Source organism: Sus scrofa, chromosome 18, assembly GCF_054392235.1.
Source record: "Sus scrofa isolate SSC_HxYL_T2T_F1_AM1 chromosome 18, Sscrofa_HxYL_maternal_Yorkshire_Landrace_v2.0, whole genome shotgun sequence".
NCBI classification, from domain to species: Eukaryota; Metazoa; Chordata; class Mammalia; order Artiodactyla; family Suidae; genus Sus; species Sus scrofa.
Genome location: NC_139400.1, coordinates 61,320,665 through 61,333,620, shown reverse-complemented (window position 1 = coordinate 61,333,620; position 12,956 = coordinate 61,320,665). Strand labels below are relative to the sequence as shown.

The 12,956-nt window shown below is 44.4% G+C and overlaps 1 protein-coding gene across 4 annotated transcripts in view; it reads left to right on the top strand.

Moving 5' to 3' along the window:
* The window catches only part of LOC110257576 (uncharacterized), a 51,241-nt gene extending 38,798 nt beyond the window's left edge, over positions 1-12,443 (top strand). The window contains exons 6-9 of one of the 4 annotated variants that reach the window (XR_014833264.1): positions 5,876-6,064; positions 6,643-6,720; positions 10,857-11,009; positions 11,468-12,443. Coding sequence is in view for 1 of the 4 variants with exons in the window: in XM_085004908.1 (XP_084861034.1) it covers positions 10,857-11,009; positions 11,625-11,631 (160 nt within the window). In the remaining 3 variants the exon portion in view is untranslated. Of the gene's footprint in view, positions 1-5,875; positions 6,566-6,642; positions 6,721-10,856; positions 11,010-11,467 lie in introns of those variants that run through there. The other 3 variants (XR_014833272.1, XM_085004908.1, XR_014833273.1) reach the window with 3 other exon arrangements.
* The last annotated feature ends 513 nt before the right edge of the window (positions 12,444-12,956 follow it).

The window sequence follows — 12,956 nt, the reverse complement described above, 5'->3', positions numbered from 1 at the left end:
TCCTGCTTGCAGTTTAAATATTTTATTAACCCAGCAATCCCACTCCTAGGCATATCTGGACAAAACTTTCATTCAAGAAGGTACATGCACCCCTGTGTTCACTGCAGCACTATTCACAATAGTCGAGACATGGAACAATCTGTGTCCATCGATAGACGACTGAATTAAGAAGATGTGGTGCACAGACACAATGGAATACTCCTCAGCCACGAAGAGTACAAAATAACGCCGTTTGTAGCGAGGTGAATCCAACGAGAGAGTCTCAAACTAAATAAGGCACAAAGAAAATGGTAAACACCATAGGTATCACTTACATGTGGAATCTGACATAGGGCACAAATGATCCCATCTACAAAACAGAGACAGGTTACAGGCATGAGAGCAGACTTGGGGTTGCTGGAGGGTGGGGGAAGGGACGTGGGTGGGATGGGGGGAGTCTGGGGTTGGTAGATACAAAGCGTTACATTTAGAATGGGGCCGCAGGGATGTCCTACTATACAGCACATGGAAGTCGGTCCAGTCTCTTGGGGGTAGAACATGATGGAAGATAATATGAGAAAAAGAAAGGGTGTCTATGTAATGACTGGGTCACTTTGCTCTAGAGCAGAAACGGATACACCTCTGTAAATCAACTACCCTCTAATTAAAAACAAACTGTTGATTACACGTTCAAAAAATGACCGTGTCTGGCTTTTTCTAACTTAGCACTAAAATTGCTAAAATGGTGCAAAAACGCACAGAGATACCTCAAAAGAGAAGTTAGCCTGATAGAATCTTTAAGGAATTTTCCCAACCTATAAGGCTAGGGGAGATGGATTTGAAAACGAGGGTTGGTAGCTTATCTACCCATCATCTTGTCAAAACACAGTGTTCCTGGAGTTCCCTACGTGGCTCAGTGGGTTAAGAATCCTACTGCAGCAGCTGAGGTCCCTGCAGAGGTGTGGGTTCAATCCCCAACCATCAGAGTGGGTTAAAGGGTCCTGTGTTGCCACCTCAATGCTGCAGCTGTGGTGTAGGTTGCAGCTGAGGGTCAGATTCAGTCCCTGGTGTGGGAACGTCCATGTGCCGTGGGTGCGGCCCTAACACAGAACGAAAACAAACAAAACCCGCCCAACGTTCCGGCTCAAAAGATTGAGGAAAGGAAGGAGACAAAGCATTCCTCTCTCCCACTCACGTCCCTACCCCGAGACCCCTGAACGCAGCCAGGATGTGACCCAAGCAAAAGTGAAGCGGTCACAGGTCACTACGTGGTTGCCCTTCTCGGCCACCTTTTTGCTCAGTGCCTCCCGAAAGCCTCGGGGGTGCGGGGCAGACTGCACTTGTACCTTGGAGTCAGGGAGAGGACAGGAGCGTTCCCTCAGCTGCATCGGCTTCTGGGTTTGCCTGTCCTTATCATCATCAGACGATCTGCTGCAGGCCTGGGCAGCTCTCCTGTTTTGCACAGGGACCCAGCTAGAAACAACACCTCCATGGAAGGTTCTGGCATGCTCTGCCCAGGAAAGAGAGCCCCTGAGGCAGGTGTGAAAAGGGATCAGACCACAGCCCTCAATGGACTATCCAGGAAAAACGTTCAAGGCAGGATACAGGCTGAAGTTGAGATGGTGAGTTGAAGCGAGAAGCATTTCGTTTTGTGTCTAATATCAATGGAAAGAGGCCGGCCCGGGAGGCAGGACTCAAAGCATGGAGCCGTAGCTGGGGGCTGCAGGGAGGAGCAAGGGTGTCTGAGAGAGGCCTGACCTGCAGACTGGAAGGAAGAGAGAGGGGCCTCCACCCTGAGGGTGGGGAGGAGGCTGAGCCGAGCGGCTGGTGCTGAGGGCAGACAGTGCATTCTGCAGGATGTAAATTCCGACATGCCTTTGGCCAGCAGAGAACCTCGGGCTGATGAGAGTGATCCAGAAGTCAGCTCTCCTCTGCATGTTTCAAGGACCAGCCAGGAGGGTTGGGAGTTTCCCTTTGTAGCCGCAGAGCCCCGCGTGTTTGTTTACAGCTTGTTTATAAGTTTCTGGGGGGAAATATTTTGGATGGTGCTGTGTACATCGGTGGGTTAGTTACCTGGAATCCACACAGAATGTTTCATTCTGGAGGGCAGTATGGTCTTAGTGATTTACCAGACTCCTTCCCCCAACCCCTCACCCCCAGCCTCAGCTCCATCACCCCTTCTTCTTCTTCTTTTTTTTCCCTGTGTACATCATGTGCAGAAATTCCAGGGGCAGGGATTGAACCTGCGCCACAGCAGTGACCTGAGCTACAGCAGTGACAATGCTGGATCCATAACCCCCCCACCTTCTATTTTAGTAGGAAATAACTTAGAGATAACAAAGCATTAGAGAGGGCTAAACTACACAATCGAACATGCTGGAAACACATAGGAAGGTTTCTTGTTTACTTTACAGGAGAAAATTATTAGCATCGACAAAGTTTTGTATTCTGAAATTATGCTCTATAAACTTAAAAATAGCCCAGTAATTTCTTTATAGTTACCTCAATAATTTAAACAGCACAAATGCAGAGGTGTCGTGCAAAACAAAACATGGGAACGCTTTCTGTATGCGCCTTAGTAATGAATGGAGCACGAGTCATGTTGGAAACACAACACATGCATGTGTTAAAGCCCAGTAATTGGGAGTTTTGCGTCAGAAATATTGATGCAACGACGTCTCCCCCTGCTATAGTTAACCAAACAACCCACAACATAATGAACTAATAGCAGAGGTTAAATAAAGAGTCATTTATATTTTAAAAAGCCAAAAGAGCAACAATTAAAAATTACAACTGACTAGAGACAGCAAAACTGGTAACAAAGTGGAAACTTCTCCCCCAGTTGGACATTTTGTTACCTACATGTAGACCTTTGCAGAATCACAAAATCTTGTGTGACAGCCATGTATTTAGAAAAATGCTGATTTAGAATCATCAGTACACTCAGGGAACTTGCTAATTTTAGTCTCTGTACATCACATTTTATTTACCTTTAATATCTCCATTAGTAAGCCAAAAAAAAAATAGCTCTAAGTGGTAAGGATCTATGAAGTTATGAGTTACCTACGCATAAGAACTCACGAGTGGACGTTCGGATTTGCTAGCAGGACCCTTCTGGACTACACTTCAAGAAAGTATGAGCTATATGATCCAATGATCCCACTGCTGGCATGTACCTGGCCAAAACTCTAATTGGTAAAGATACATGCACCCAGTGTTCACTGCAGCACTATTTACAACCTAAAAGTCCATCGACAGAGGAATCGATAAAGAACGCGTTGTGTATATACAATGGAATACTACTCAGCCAAAAAAAAGAATGAAATAATGCAATTTGCAGCAACATGGATGGACCCAGTGATGATCATACTAAGTGAAGTAAACCAGACAGACAGACATCACATGATGTCACTTCTATGTGAAATCTAAAATAAGCCACAGATGAACTTAACTCCAAGACGTAACAGACTCATGGACAGAAAACAGTCTTGTGTTTGCCAGGGGGGGAGCGGAATGGGGACAGGATGGACTGGAACTTTGGGATCAGCAGATGCAAACTATGACATATAGGATGGATAAGCAACAAAGTTCTACGATGTAGCACAGGGAACTGCATTCCATATCCTGTGACAAACCATAATGGAAAAGAATATAGGAAAGAATGTATATAAATGTAAATATATATGTGTATATATGTGTGTGTGTGTGAGACTGAATCGCTTTGCTGTACAGCAGAAATTGGCACAATGTTATATATCAACGATACCTCAATACAGTCAATTAAAGGAAAAAAACCTACGAGCTGGAAATTTCTCCCTTTGGAGGGCAGACCAAGGGACAATTAGACTCACCGAATCCCAGCTTTTATGGCAGAGAAAACCTGGCCCCCGGGAATGAGGTCTAGAGTTATGTAATCCCTCCTCTCCCACATGTTGAGAATTGCTCTTTGAAGCACCCAACATTTTAAGAAACATTTCTAAAGGAAACGATTCCAAAGATGTGTTCTAATCATTCCTTTGCCGTTTAACGAGCGTATACTCACGCCAATTAAGTTGTCTTCATCATTAGTAATAAAATCAGGTGTTGCGAAATGCAGTCATAAAATGATATTCGTGGGGTTGTCGAAGAGTGGGAGGCTGGCCCCTAAAATTACATAATCATAATCCGCTCCTTGCTTCCAGCAGCTCTGATAGTTTGTTTCCCAGTCCCCGTTCTTGGCTGTCAGCTTGTCAATTCTTACCTCTTGATTCTCCTGCCATCTACCTTGTCCAGCCCTCTAACTGGCTGCTTCTGATGAGAATCAAAATCTATCATCTTGCAAGGAATTATTATGCTCTAAAACACATTCTCAGAATGTTTGGATTTTGGGTTAAGTAATAATTGAAACAAGTTGTTATTCTTCTATGACTATAATACAAGGAAATCAAGGGCTTAGGTTTGGAGGCATTGTTTTAGTTGGACCCAAAAAAGGACTTTTTTGCTTATATACTTATCCAGTATAGATTACTATTATTATTGATTTGAATAATAACAACAGCTTATATATATATATATATATATTTTTTTTTTTTTTTTTTTTTTGTCTTTTTGCCATTTCTTGGGCCGCTTCCACGGCATGTGGAGGTTCCCAGGCTAGGGGTCGAATCAGAGCTGTAGCCACCGGCCTACGCCAGAGCCACAGCAACGTGGGATCCGAGCCGCCTCTGCGACCCACACCACAGCTCACGGCAACGCCGGATCCTTAACCCACCGAGCAAGGGCAGGGACCGAACCCACATGGTTCCTAGTCAGATTCGTTAACCACTGCGCCACGACAGGAACTCCAGCTTATATATTTTTTAATGATACCCTACAGTTTGTATGAGGCCCATCTTTTTTCAAATGGTCCTTGCCAAGCTTCTTGTAGGTAAGCAGAGTTAATAATCATATTTCATTTACTCACTCATGGAGTTAACCAATACTCACTGGTAATGGTCCATGTGCCAGACATTGAGGGACTCCGGCCTCGGAGAAGTTACATGCCATGAGAAAGGCAAAGCCCCGTGGATAAAAAAGCTACTCTGTTTGTAAGGCTCTCTGTCCAAATAGTTGCTTTCTTTGGGGGTGAAGGGTAACCCTATTATTTAACCATCTGTATTAATTTTATGACTTAGATAATTTTATGCGGAGACAATTCAGGCACACAGAAATTTAGAGCCTTGACCACTTATAAAACAAAATCAAAGGCCGGATGGTCAGCGCACTTGGCTGTTGGCGGGATGTGACCACCGGCCAACAAGTGATCATCGTACTGTCCTTGTCTCTTACACCCACCGTTTTAAAAACCTGTGCTATTTTTAGCTCTGAACACCCCCAATAGGCCGAAACATCCCTTCCCCATCACTTTTCTTGAAGGCAAGAGAGTCTTTTATCTTGTAAGGTGTGTGGGCGGTTCGGTCCCAATGGGCAAATCCCAAGGGCCTCTCTGACCTTTTCATCTCTTCTTTAAAATGTGGATCCTCTGAATCTCTCTCCCCTGCTGTGCTTCCCCAGACATAGATCTTTTTAGAGGCCCTTAGATTTCCAAGAATTGTCAACTTTCCTCCTGGAAAATGATCTTTCTTTAAAGGAATTATATGCCCAGGTTTCTCACCCAGTGTGACTGTGTCAGAACTTGAGAATAAATAAATCCCTATCACGTGCCCTTTCCTGCAAAGATAGAAGTTGAGGACTCTGGCTAAAAAGGAAAAGAAGGATAAAAAAATTCTTTGATCTATAGAATGGTATGCCTGCAAGGAACTTTACAAATGGGTGCTAGGAGAGAAACACTTCTCCTTGGCTGCATGATCAAACTACCCAGGGGACCTAAAATCTCACCCATCCGGAGGGTGATTTAATTGTGTCCTGTCTACTCCAGGAAGGCGAGCAGAGCTGGACCGGGCAAAGGTGGATCCCCACTGGAAACACATCTCTCTGGTTCATGTACACCGAGCACGGAGGTGCAGCGTGCTCGTGATGAGTTGCCAGAAGATGCAAATGATATTTGGACAAGGATATTTCTGGAAGCGGAGGAAGGAAGATCAGGAACAAACTCTGCGTTTTGCAGGCAGGAAAAAAATCATAAATATGGAGTCGCTACTCTCTTCCTTCATATGTTAAACAATGAATGCAAAAGAAATCCAAAAACATCACGGACTCTCCGAATTGAAAGAGAATATAGGACTTGAATAATAATTTGTCAGGATTTGATTGAAAATGTGTGCTTAAATGCAACATTATCAACCTTTCCCCCCTTAATTTAACAGTTATCAACCTATTTTTTTTTTCTCCTATAAGTCAGCTACATGGCTTAACTCATTTAATTCCCCAAATGACCCTCTGAAGGAAGTAGTATTATTTCTCTCCACCAAGGTGCATGATTCTTAAGGAACTTGCCTTCCTGTCAGTGACAGAGCGATATTCAGCCCAGGCTGCCAGTACTTTGGAGCCTCAGTTCTTTCACTATGTGATATTCTGCCTTCCAAGGACAGAAGCAGTCTTGAACACTGAAATTTTGAAAGTATATATTTTTGCTCCCTTGCTTTCCAGGAGGAGCCAATTTTCAAAGGTATTATAGTGAAATATTTATTTACACTTGTCAAAGAAACTCTACTTTTCTGCAAATAATGCAGTCTTTTTCATTAGCCTGCAGAGGTGAGAAGTGGTTCGGTCTGATTCCTGCAGAACTACACTTGGTGAACGCCGGCAGGCACTGGAGATGAGGTAAGAGCTTGGCCCGTCTGTGTTCTCTTCTGCCAGGAAGGGGAGAAGAGCTTATCTCATCTACCAAGTAAAAACCAGGGTGACAGCTCATCCATGCTATCTCTTGACCAACTTGCTGGCCAGATTAATCTATGTGGGTGAGAATAATGATCAAAGCCAAAAATCTAATTTAAGAAGCACCCCCAAACTATCTGCTAAGTGAAAGGAAAGCGTATGATGCTATTTATATAAAGTATCCGGAGTAGGCAAATCCATAGAGTTAGGAGACAGGTTAGGGGTCGCCAAGGACCAAGAGTAGGAGGAAACAGAAGTGATTACTTTGTAAGTGCAGGGTTTCCTTTGGGGTGATGGAGATGTGCTGGAATTAAACGGCGGTGATGATTGTGCAGCATTGGGGGTGTACTGCAAGCCACTGAGCAGCACCCTTGAAAATCGCTAAAATGGTGAATTTTGTCTCAAGCGAATTTAGAAAAATTAAAAAATTTCAACTAAGAAATTAAAACTACTGCAGCATGAGGAAAGGAAACATCACTCTGAAAATGCAAAGGGGAAACATGCCTTTGAAAACAATTTCCAGAAAAAAAAAAACCTTTCTCAGTAACTTCAGCTGAAGTTATGACCTCTTGAAACAGGTGCAGAGAAATCGAATGGGAAGATTTTCTGAGCTGTAAGACAGCAGAATGATGTAAAAAGGGAGCCACGAGTGACACAGCAAGTCTGAAATTTAATCACAATTACACAGCAAAATTTAAATCCAGTTGGAGGTATGCAAAAGCTGAACTGACACTGTTCAAAAATGAGTCATTGATGCAAAAGAAAAAAAAAAAAACCCTTGTAATACCCTTTCGGAATGTAAGAAGAAAGAACAAATGTTAAGAAAATGATGACAAGGTAGACACTGACTGTGGAAAGAAGAGCAGAGCTCAGAACAATAGAACCGATGATCAAAGACGAGATTGATGAACTTTTTAAAGCTAAAACAAAGGCCTAAAAATAGAGATAGAAAATACTTACCTCACTTCATGTAACATTGTTGAAAAGAGACCAGTTTTTAAAATATACCTCATGATTTTTTTTTAAAGCAAAGAAAAAGAAAGCACCATGCAAAGTAACCAAACAGGAAAAACTGGTTGTCTTCAAAGAAAAGAAAATTGAGTTAGACACAGATTTCTCTGAAACATAGACTATTAGAAGGTGTTGGAACAGATTCCATAGAATTTTAAGGAAAAACGATTCCAAAACAAGTACATTTTCCAGCCAATTTATCTTATGTGTGGAGGCAACAGAGAGACATGTGGAGATAAATAAGAGCCCAGAAAACATAAATTCATATCTTTCTTTTAAAAAATTGCTTCGGTAAGATGGTGCAGCCACTCTGGAAAACAGTTTGGCAGTTTCATATAAAACTAAGCATGCAATTACCATATGACTGAGCAATTACGTTCTTGGCATTTATCCCAGGGAAGTGAAAACTTAATTCACACAAAAGCGGAACCTAAATGTTTGTAGACATTTTATTTGTAATAGCTCGAAAGTGGACATAGCCTGATGCCCTTGCAACAAGCAATGGCTTGACTGTGGTACGTCTATACCGTAGACGACCACTCAGCCAGGAAAAGGAACAAGCTAGGGGTGCGTGCAGCAACTTGGATGAATCGCTAGAGCATTTGCTTAGTGAGAGAAGGAGACCGCCAAAGGTAACATCCTGGGTGGGTCCCTTTATGATATTCTTGAAATGAAAGTGAGAGGGACGGAGAACGGAGTAGTCCCTGCTGGGGGTTGGGGGCTGGAGGTTGGGGGCTGGGGGGGGGGCAGGAGGGAGGTGTCACGGTTCTCAAGGGCATCAGGAGGCATCCTCGTGGGGAGGCACCTGCTCTGTATCTTGACTGCGATGGTGGATGTGTAAACTCACATGTGATAAAACCACGGAGAAGTAAACACACACCCACCCACACACAAATAAGTGAGTACAAACAAAAGGGGAAATTTGGATGAGATCTGCAGCTCGAATCGACGTCAGCATCTTGGTCGTGATATTGTATGAGAATTATGGTGAAGGCAACACCGTCTTCTTCAAGTTGGTAAATTCTTTAGAGGTTAAATCACTTCATTTGTTTACAACTTTCGTAAAGAATAAAGCTATTGAAGGAAGTTTCCAATTTTCCCATGTATGCATAAAATATATACCTTTTTATTCATGTAAAGTTAACCGCATAGGACTGAGAGAATTCCAAAGCATAGGTCATAAGGTAACATAAAGCATCACCTAACAAAGTTACGGATTCCTTTCTTAGTACCTTGCACATTCAATAAATGTTTGATAAGTTGCTCTGAATCACAAAAGAACTGTTAAGTTTTGCAAGATATTAGGGGAAACCAAGGAAAACATATATGTGACCTCTGTGTGTCATTTCACACGTTTCCAATAACAGTATATGAAACTACAGCTATTCGACTAAAATTTCAATGAAAAATTACTTGAAAGAGGAGTTCCCATTGTGGCACAGAGGGTTAAGGACCTGATGTAGTATTGGTGAATTCGATCCCTGGACTTTCCCAGTGGTGAAGGGTCTGGCGTTGCCACAAACTGCAGTGAAGATTGCAGATGTGGTGTGGATCCAGTGTCGCCATGCCTGTGGTGTAGACTGCAGCATCACATCTGATTCAACCTCTAGCCTGGGAACGTCCATATGCCACAGGTGTGGCCATAAAAAAGAAAAAAAATTACTTGAAGTGTACTCTCCTCACTGAAAGTTTAAAGAAATTAAGAGTTCAAGGATGGAGGTTTGGAAGGAAAAAAATATATATTCTTACCGAATCTAATTCTCATGTCAAAAAAAATTTCTGAAAAAAAAAAACTATGTACAATGAAGAAAGTTAATCACAACAATCTGGTTTGAAAATCTCTCTCTCTCTCTCTCTCTCTTTTTTTTTTTTTTGTCTTTTGTCTTTTTAGGGCTGCACCTGTGGCATATGGAGTTTCCCAGGCTAGGGGTCGAATCAGAGCTGAAGCCGCTGGCCTACACCACAGCCACAGCAATGGGAGATCCGAGCCATGCCGGCAACCTACACCACAGCTCACGGCAACGCCGGATCCTTAACCCACTGAGTGAGGGCAGGGACCGAACCCACATTCTCATGGATCCTAGTCGGGTTCATTAACCTCTAAGCCATGACAGGAATTCCTAAAATCTCTCTTTATGTTGGTAAGGAGTGGGAAGTGAAAGAAGGAAAACTGGGATACGATTCTTTTTCCAGCAATGAGGAGTAAAAAGATACTTTCCCATTTTTTATTTCAATAGAGGAATATGTTTTTTAGGCTTAAACACAACATGAAGCATAGAACCTGACTAGGATGTACGCTTTCAAGTCTTTGGGGGCAATAAATAAACACGTAGAAAAACAAAGACAGAAGGTAAAAAAGCAAGTAAGTGTAAGCAATAGAAAGTGGAAAAGAACATAACAATTGCACGAAATAAATGATTTCCCCAAGTAAGGTAAAAACACTGTCAGATTAGGTTGAGCGATATGGGATTATATGCTGCCTTAAAAAGACACACCTAAAATGTAACTACACAAAGTTTAAAGTAAAAGTTTACATAAAGACTGTTAGCAAGCACAACCCCAAAGAAAACATGATAGGGTGACATCATTGATGTAAGACAAAAAAAGTCACCCCTGATATTTGCAGGGCCTGGGACAGCAGTGCAAAGCAACACCCACATACCTTATGTCTCAATATCGGCAAGTGAAAAGCCAAACCCGCAAACTTTTAAATAAAATATGTTCTCTTCCACTTGACACGCAAACCTTCGAGACCGACTGGAGGCCCAGGGACAGAAGCCCAGTTCCAGGACGCCTGCGAGGTCCATGATGGAAAGTGGCAGGAAAGCATGGTCCCCTGGCCTGTCCCCTTCCCTTCCCAGGAGACCTGACCTGTGTGTGACCACCCAGCCTGCAGATCTGCCCCCCACCACACCCCACCACCTGCCGTGGCTCCACCCAGCAGGCTAGAGATGTGCACTTCGGAAAAGGTCCTTGCAGAGTTGCTGCCCTGGTGTCGACCTGTCTCTTTCACTTAAGAGCAGACCACACAGAAGTTTCCACAGCGCTGCATGTTTTTACCTAACCTGCAGGTGTCCAGAGTCTCGAAAAGGCTGCTGTGAGAAGCAGGCAAGGGTCCCGCTCTCGGAGTTCGTTCTGTGCAACTCTGCTTTCAGCGGCTTTCGGCATTGGGCATCTGCTCCTGTTTTGCTGAAAGTCAAGAAGAGTCCAAAGCTTAAAAAAAGGTAAAATGAAATAAAAGACACTTTGAACTTTCCCTTTGGACTAGTAAAACGCTTTGGGTGGATCATTAAAATCCCTCTCTCTCACTTTGGGTAATTAAAATCCCCTTGGAGTTCCGATTTGGCTCAGTGGTAAGGAACTTAACTATTATCCATGAGAATTCTGGTTGGATCCCTGGCCTCACTCAGTGGGCTAAGGATCCGGTGTTGCCCTGAGCTGTGCTGTAGGTCATAGACACAGCTCGAATCCCGAGATGCTGTGGCTGTGGTGTAGACCAGCGGCTGCAGCTCCGATTCGACCCCTAGCCTGGAAACGTCTACACACCACAAATCCCCAAAACCCCTTCTTTATGATAAATATCTTCCCCATGCTATCCATCCGTTTAATTCATAGTCTTCTGTATTCTCCCATGAAGAGTCTCTTAGGAGGGAAATGCTGATTTATTTTTACTTTCTTTCAGGCCAGATTTCTTTCAGGATCTTTTCCCCAGATGTTCCAAGAGAGGCCTGTGCATTGCTCCAGCATGCTGCCCTCGGCTGCCCTCTTATCGTCTCCAAATAAGACTGAGTGCTTTTAGGAAGAGGGTTTCTTTCTTTCTTTTTTGTTTTCATGCGCAGCTCATGAACGTTCCCAGGTCGAATCAGAGCTGCAACCGCCAGCCTGCACCACAGCCTCGGCAACACCAGATCTGAGCTGCGTCTGTGACCTACAGCACAGCAGTGCAAGGCCAGATCCTTAACCCACGGAGCAAGGCCGGGGATCGAACCTGCATCCTCATGGACACGAGTTGGGCTCGCTTCTGCTGAGCCCTGATGGGACCTCCGAGGGTTTCTTTCTTGACGTCCGTGTTCCCACAGAGACGAGGTTCACTCCTGGTAGTGGGATAAAAAGCTTTTCTGTGCAACCTTTTGTTGAAGTTCCACCCTGGACCCTCAGGCAGAGGGATCACCGGGGGAGCTGGGTAAGCCCAGATTTTCCTGGGCAGTCCCCCCAGAGAGCCCTGCCAACATCACATTTCCTGGAGGCTCGGCATTAGCCAAACCTTCTCTGGGCTGTCTTCCTTGGGAGGGTTTGCACCAGGATAAAATGCTCTGAAAGCTGGCAGAAACTCATGGGTTTACTTGCATGTTCCCTAGTACTCAGGAAAAATGCTGAGCAGAAATGCTGGGTTTTACAACCACTTTTTTTGTTTTATTTTAGTGAGTTAGGTTCATCTGAGTTATTCTCCCTGGGTTTTCTACACTGCGGAAAACTGACTAAATCCACTCGGCATGTCTCACCCGCTGCAGTCCAGTGCTTGGAACATGTGGACCCGATGACATGGGGGCGGCTCTCACAAGCCTCTCTCAGAGCAGCTGGCTGGACGCCCTCCTCCTAGACGCCCCGTCACTACTGCAGCAAATTAAATGTCTCTCTCTTTCTAATCACTTCCCAAACTGATTGCAGATTTTTTTTTTTTTTTTTTTTTTTTGCTATTTCTTTGGCCGCTCCCGCGGCATATGGAGGTTCCCAGGCTAGGGGTCGAATCGGAGCTGTGGCCACCAGCCTACGCCAGAGCCACAGCAACGAAGGATCCGAGCCGCGTCTGCAATCTACACCACAGCTCACGGCAACGCCGGATCGTCAACCCACTGAGCAAGGGCAGGGATCGAACCCTCAACCTCATGGTTCCTAGTCGGATTCGCCAACCACTGCGCCATGACGGGAACTCCCCCAAACTGATTGCAGATTTATGCCGCTCGGGACGTGTGTTTAGAATAGAAGGTGAGGAGTTCCCGTCGTGGCACAGTGGTTAACGAATCCGACTAGGAACCATGAGGTTGCGGGTTCGATCCCTTGCCCTTGCTCAGTGGGTTAAGGATCCGGCGTTGCCGTGAGCTGTGGTGTGGGTTGCAGATGCAGCTCGGATCCTGCGTTGCTGTGGCTCTGGCATAGGCTGGTAGCTACAG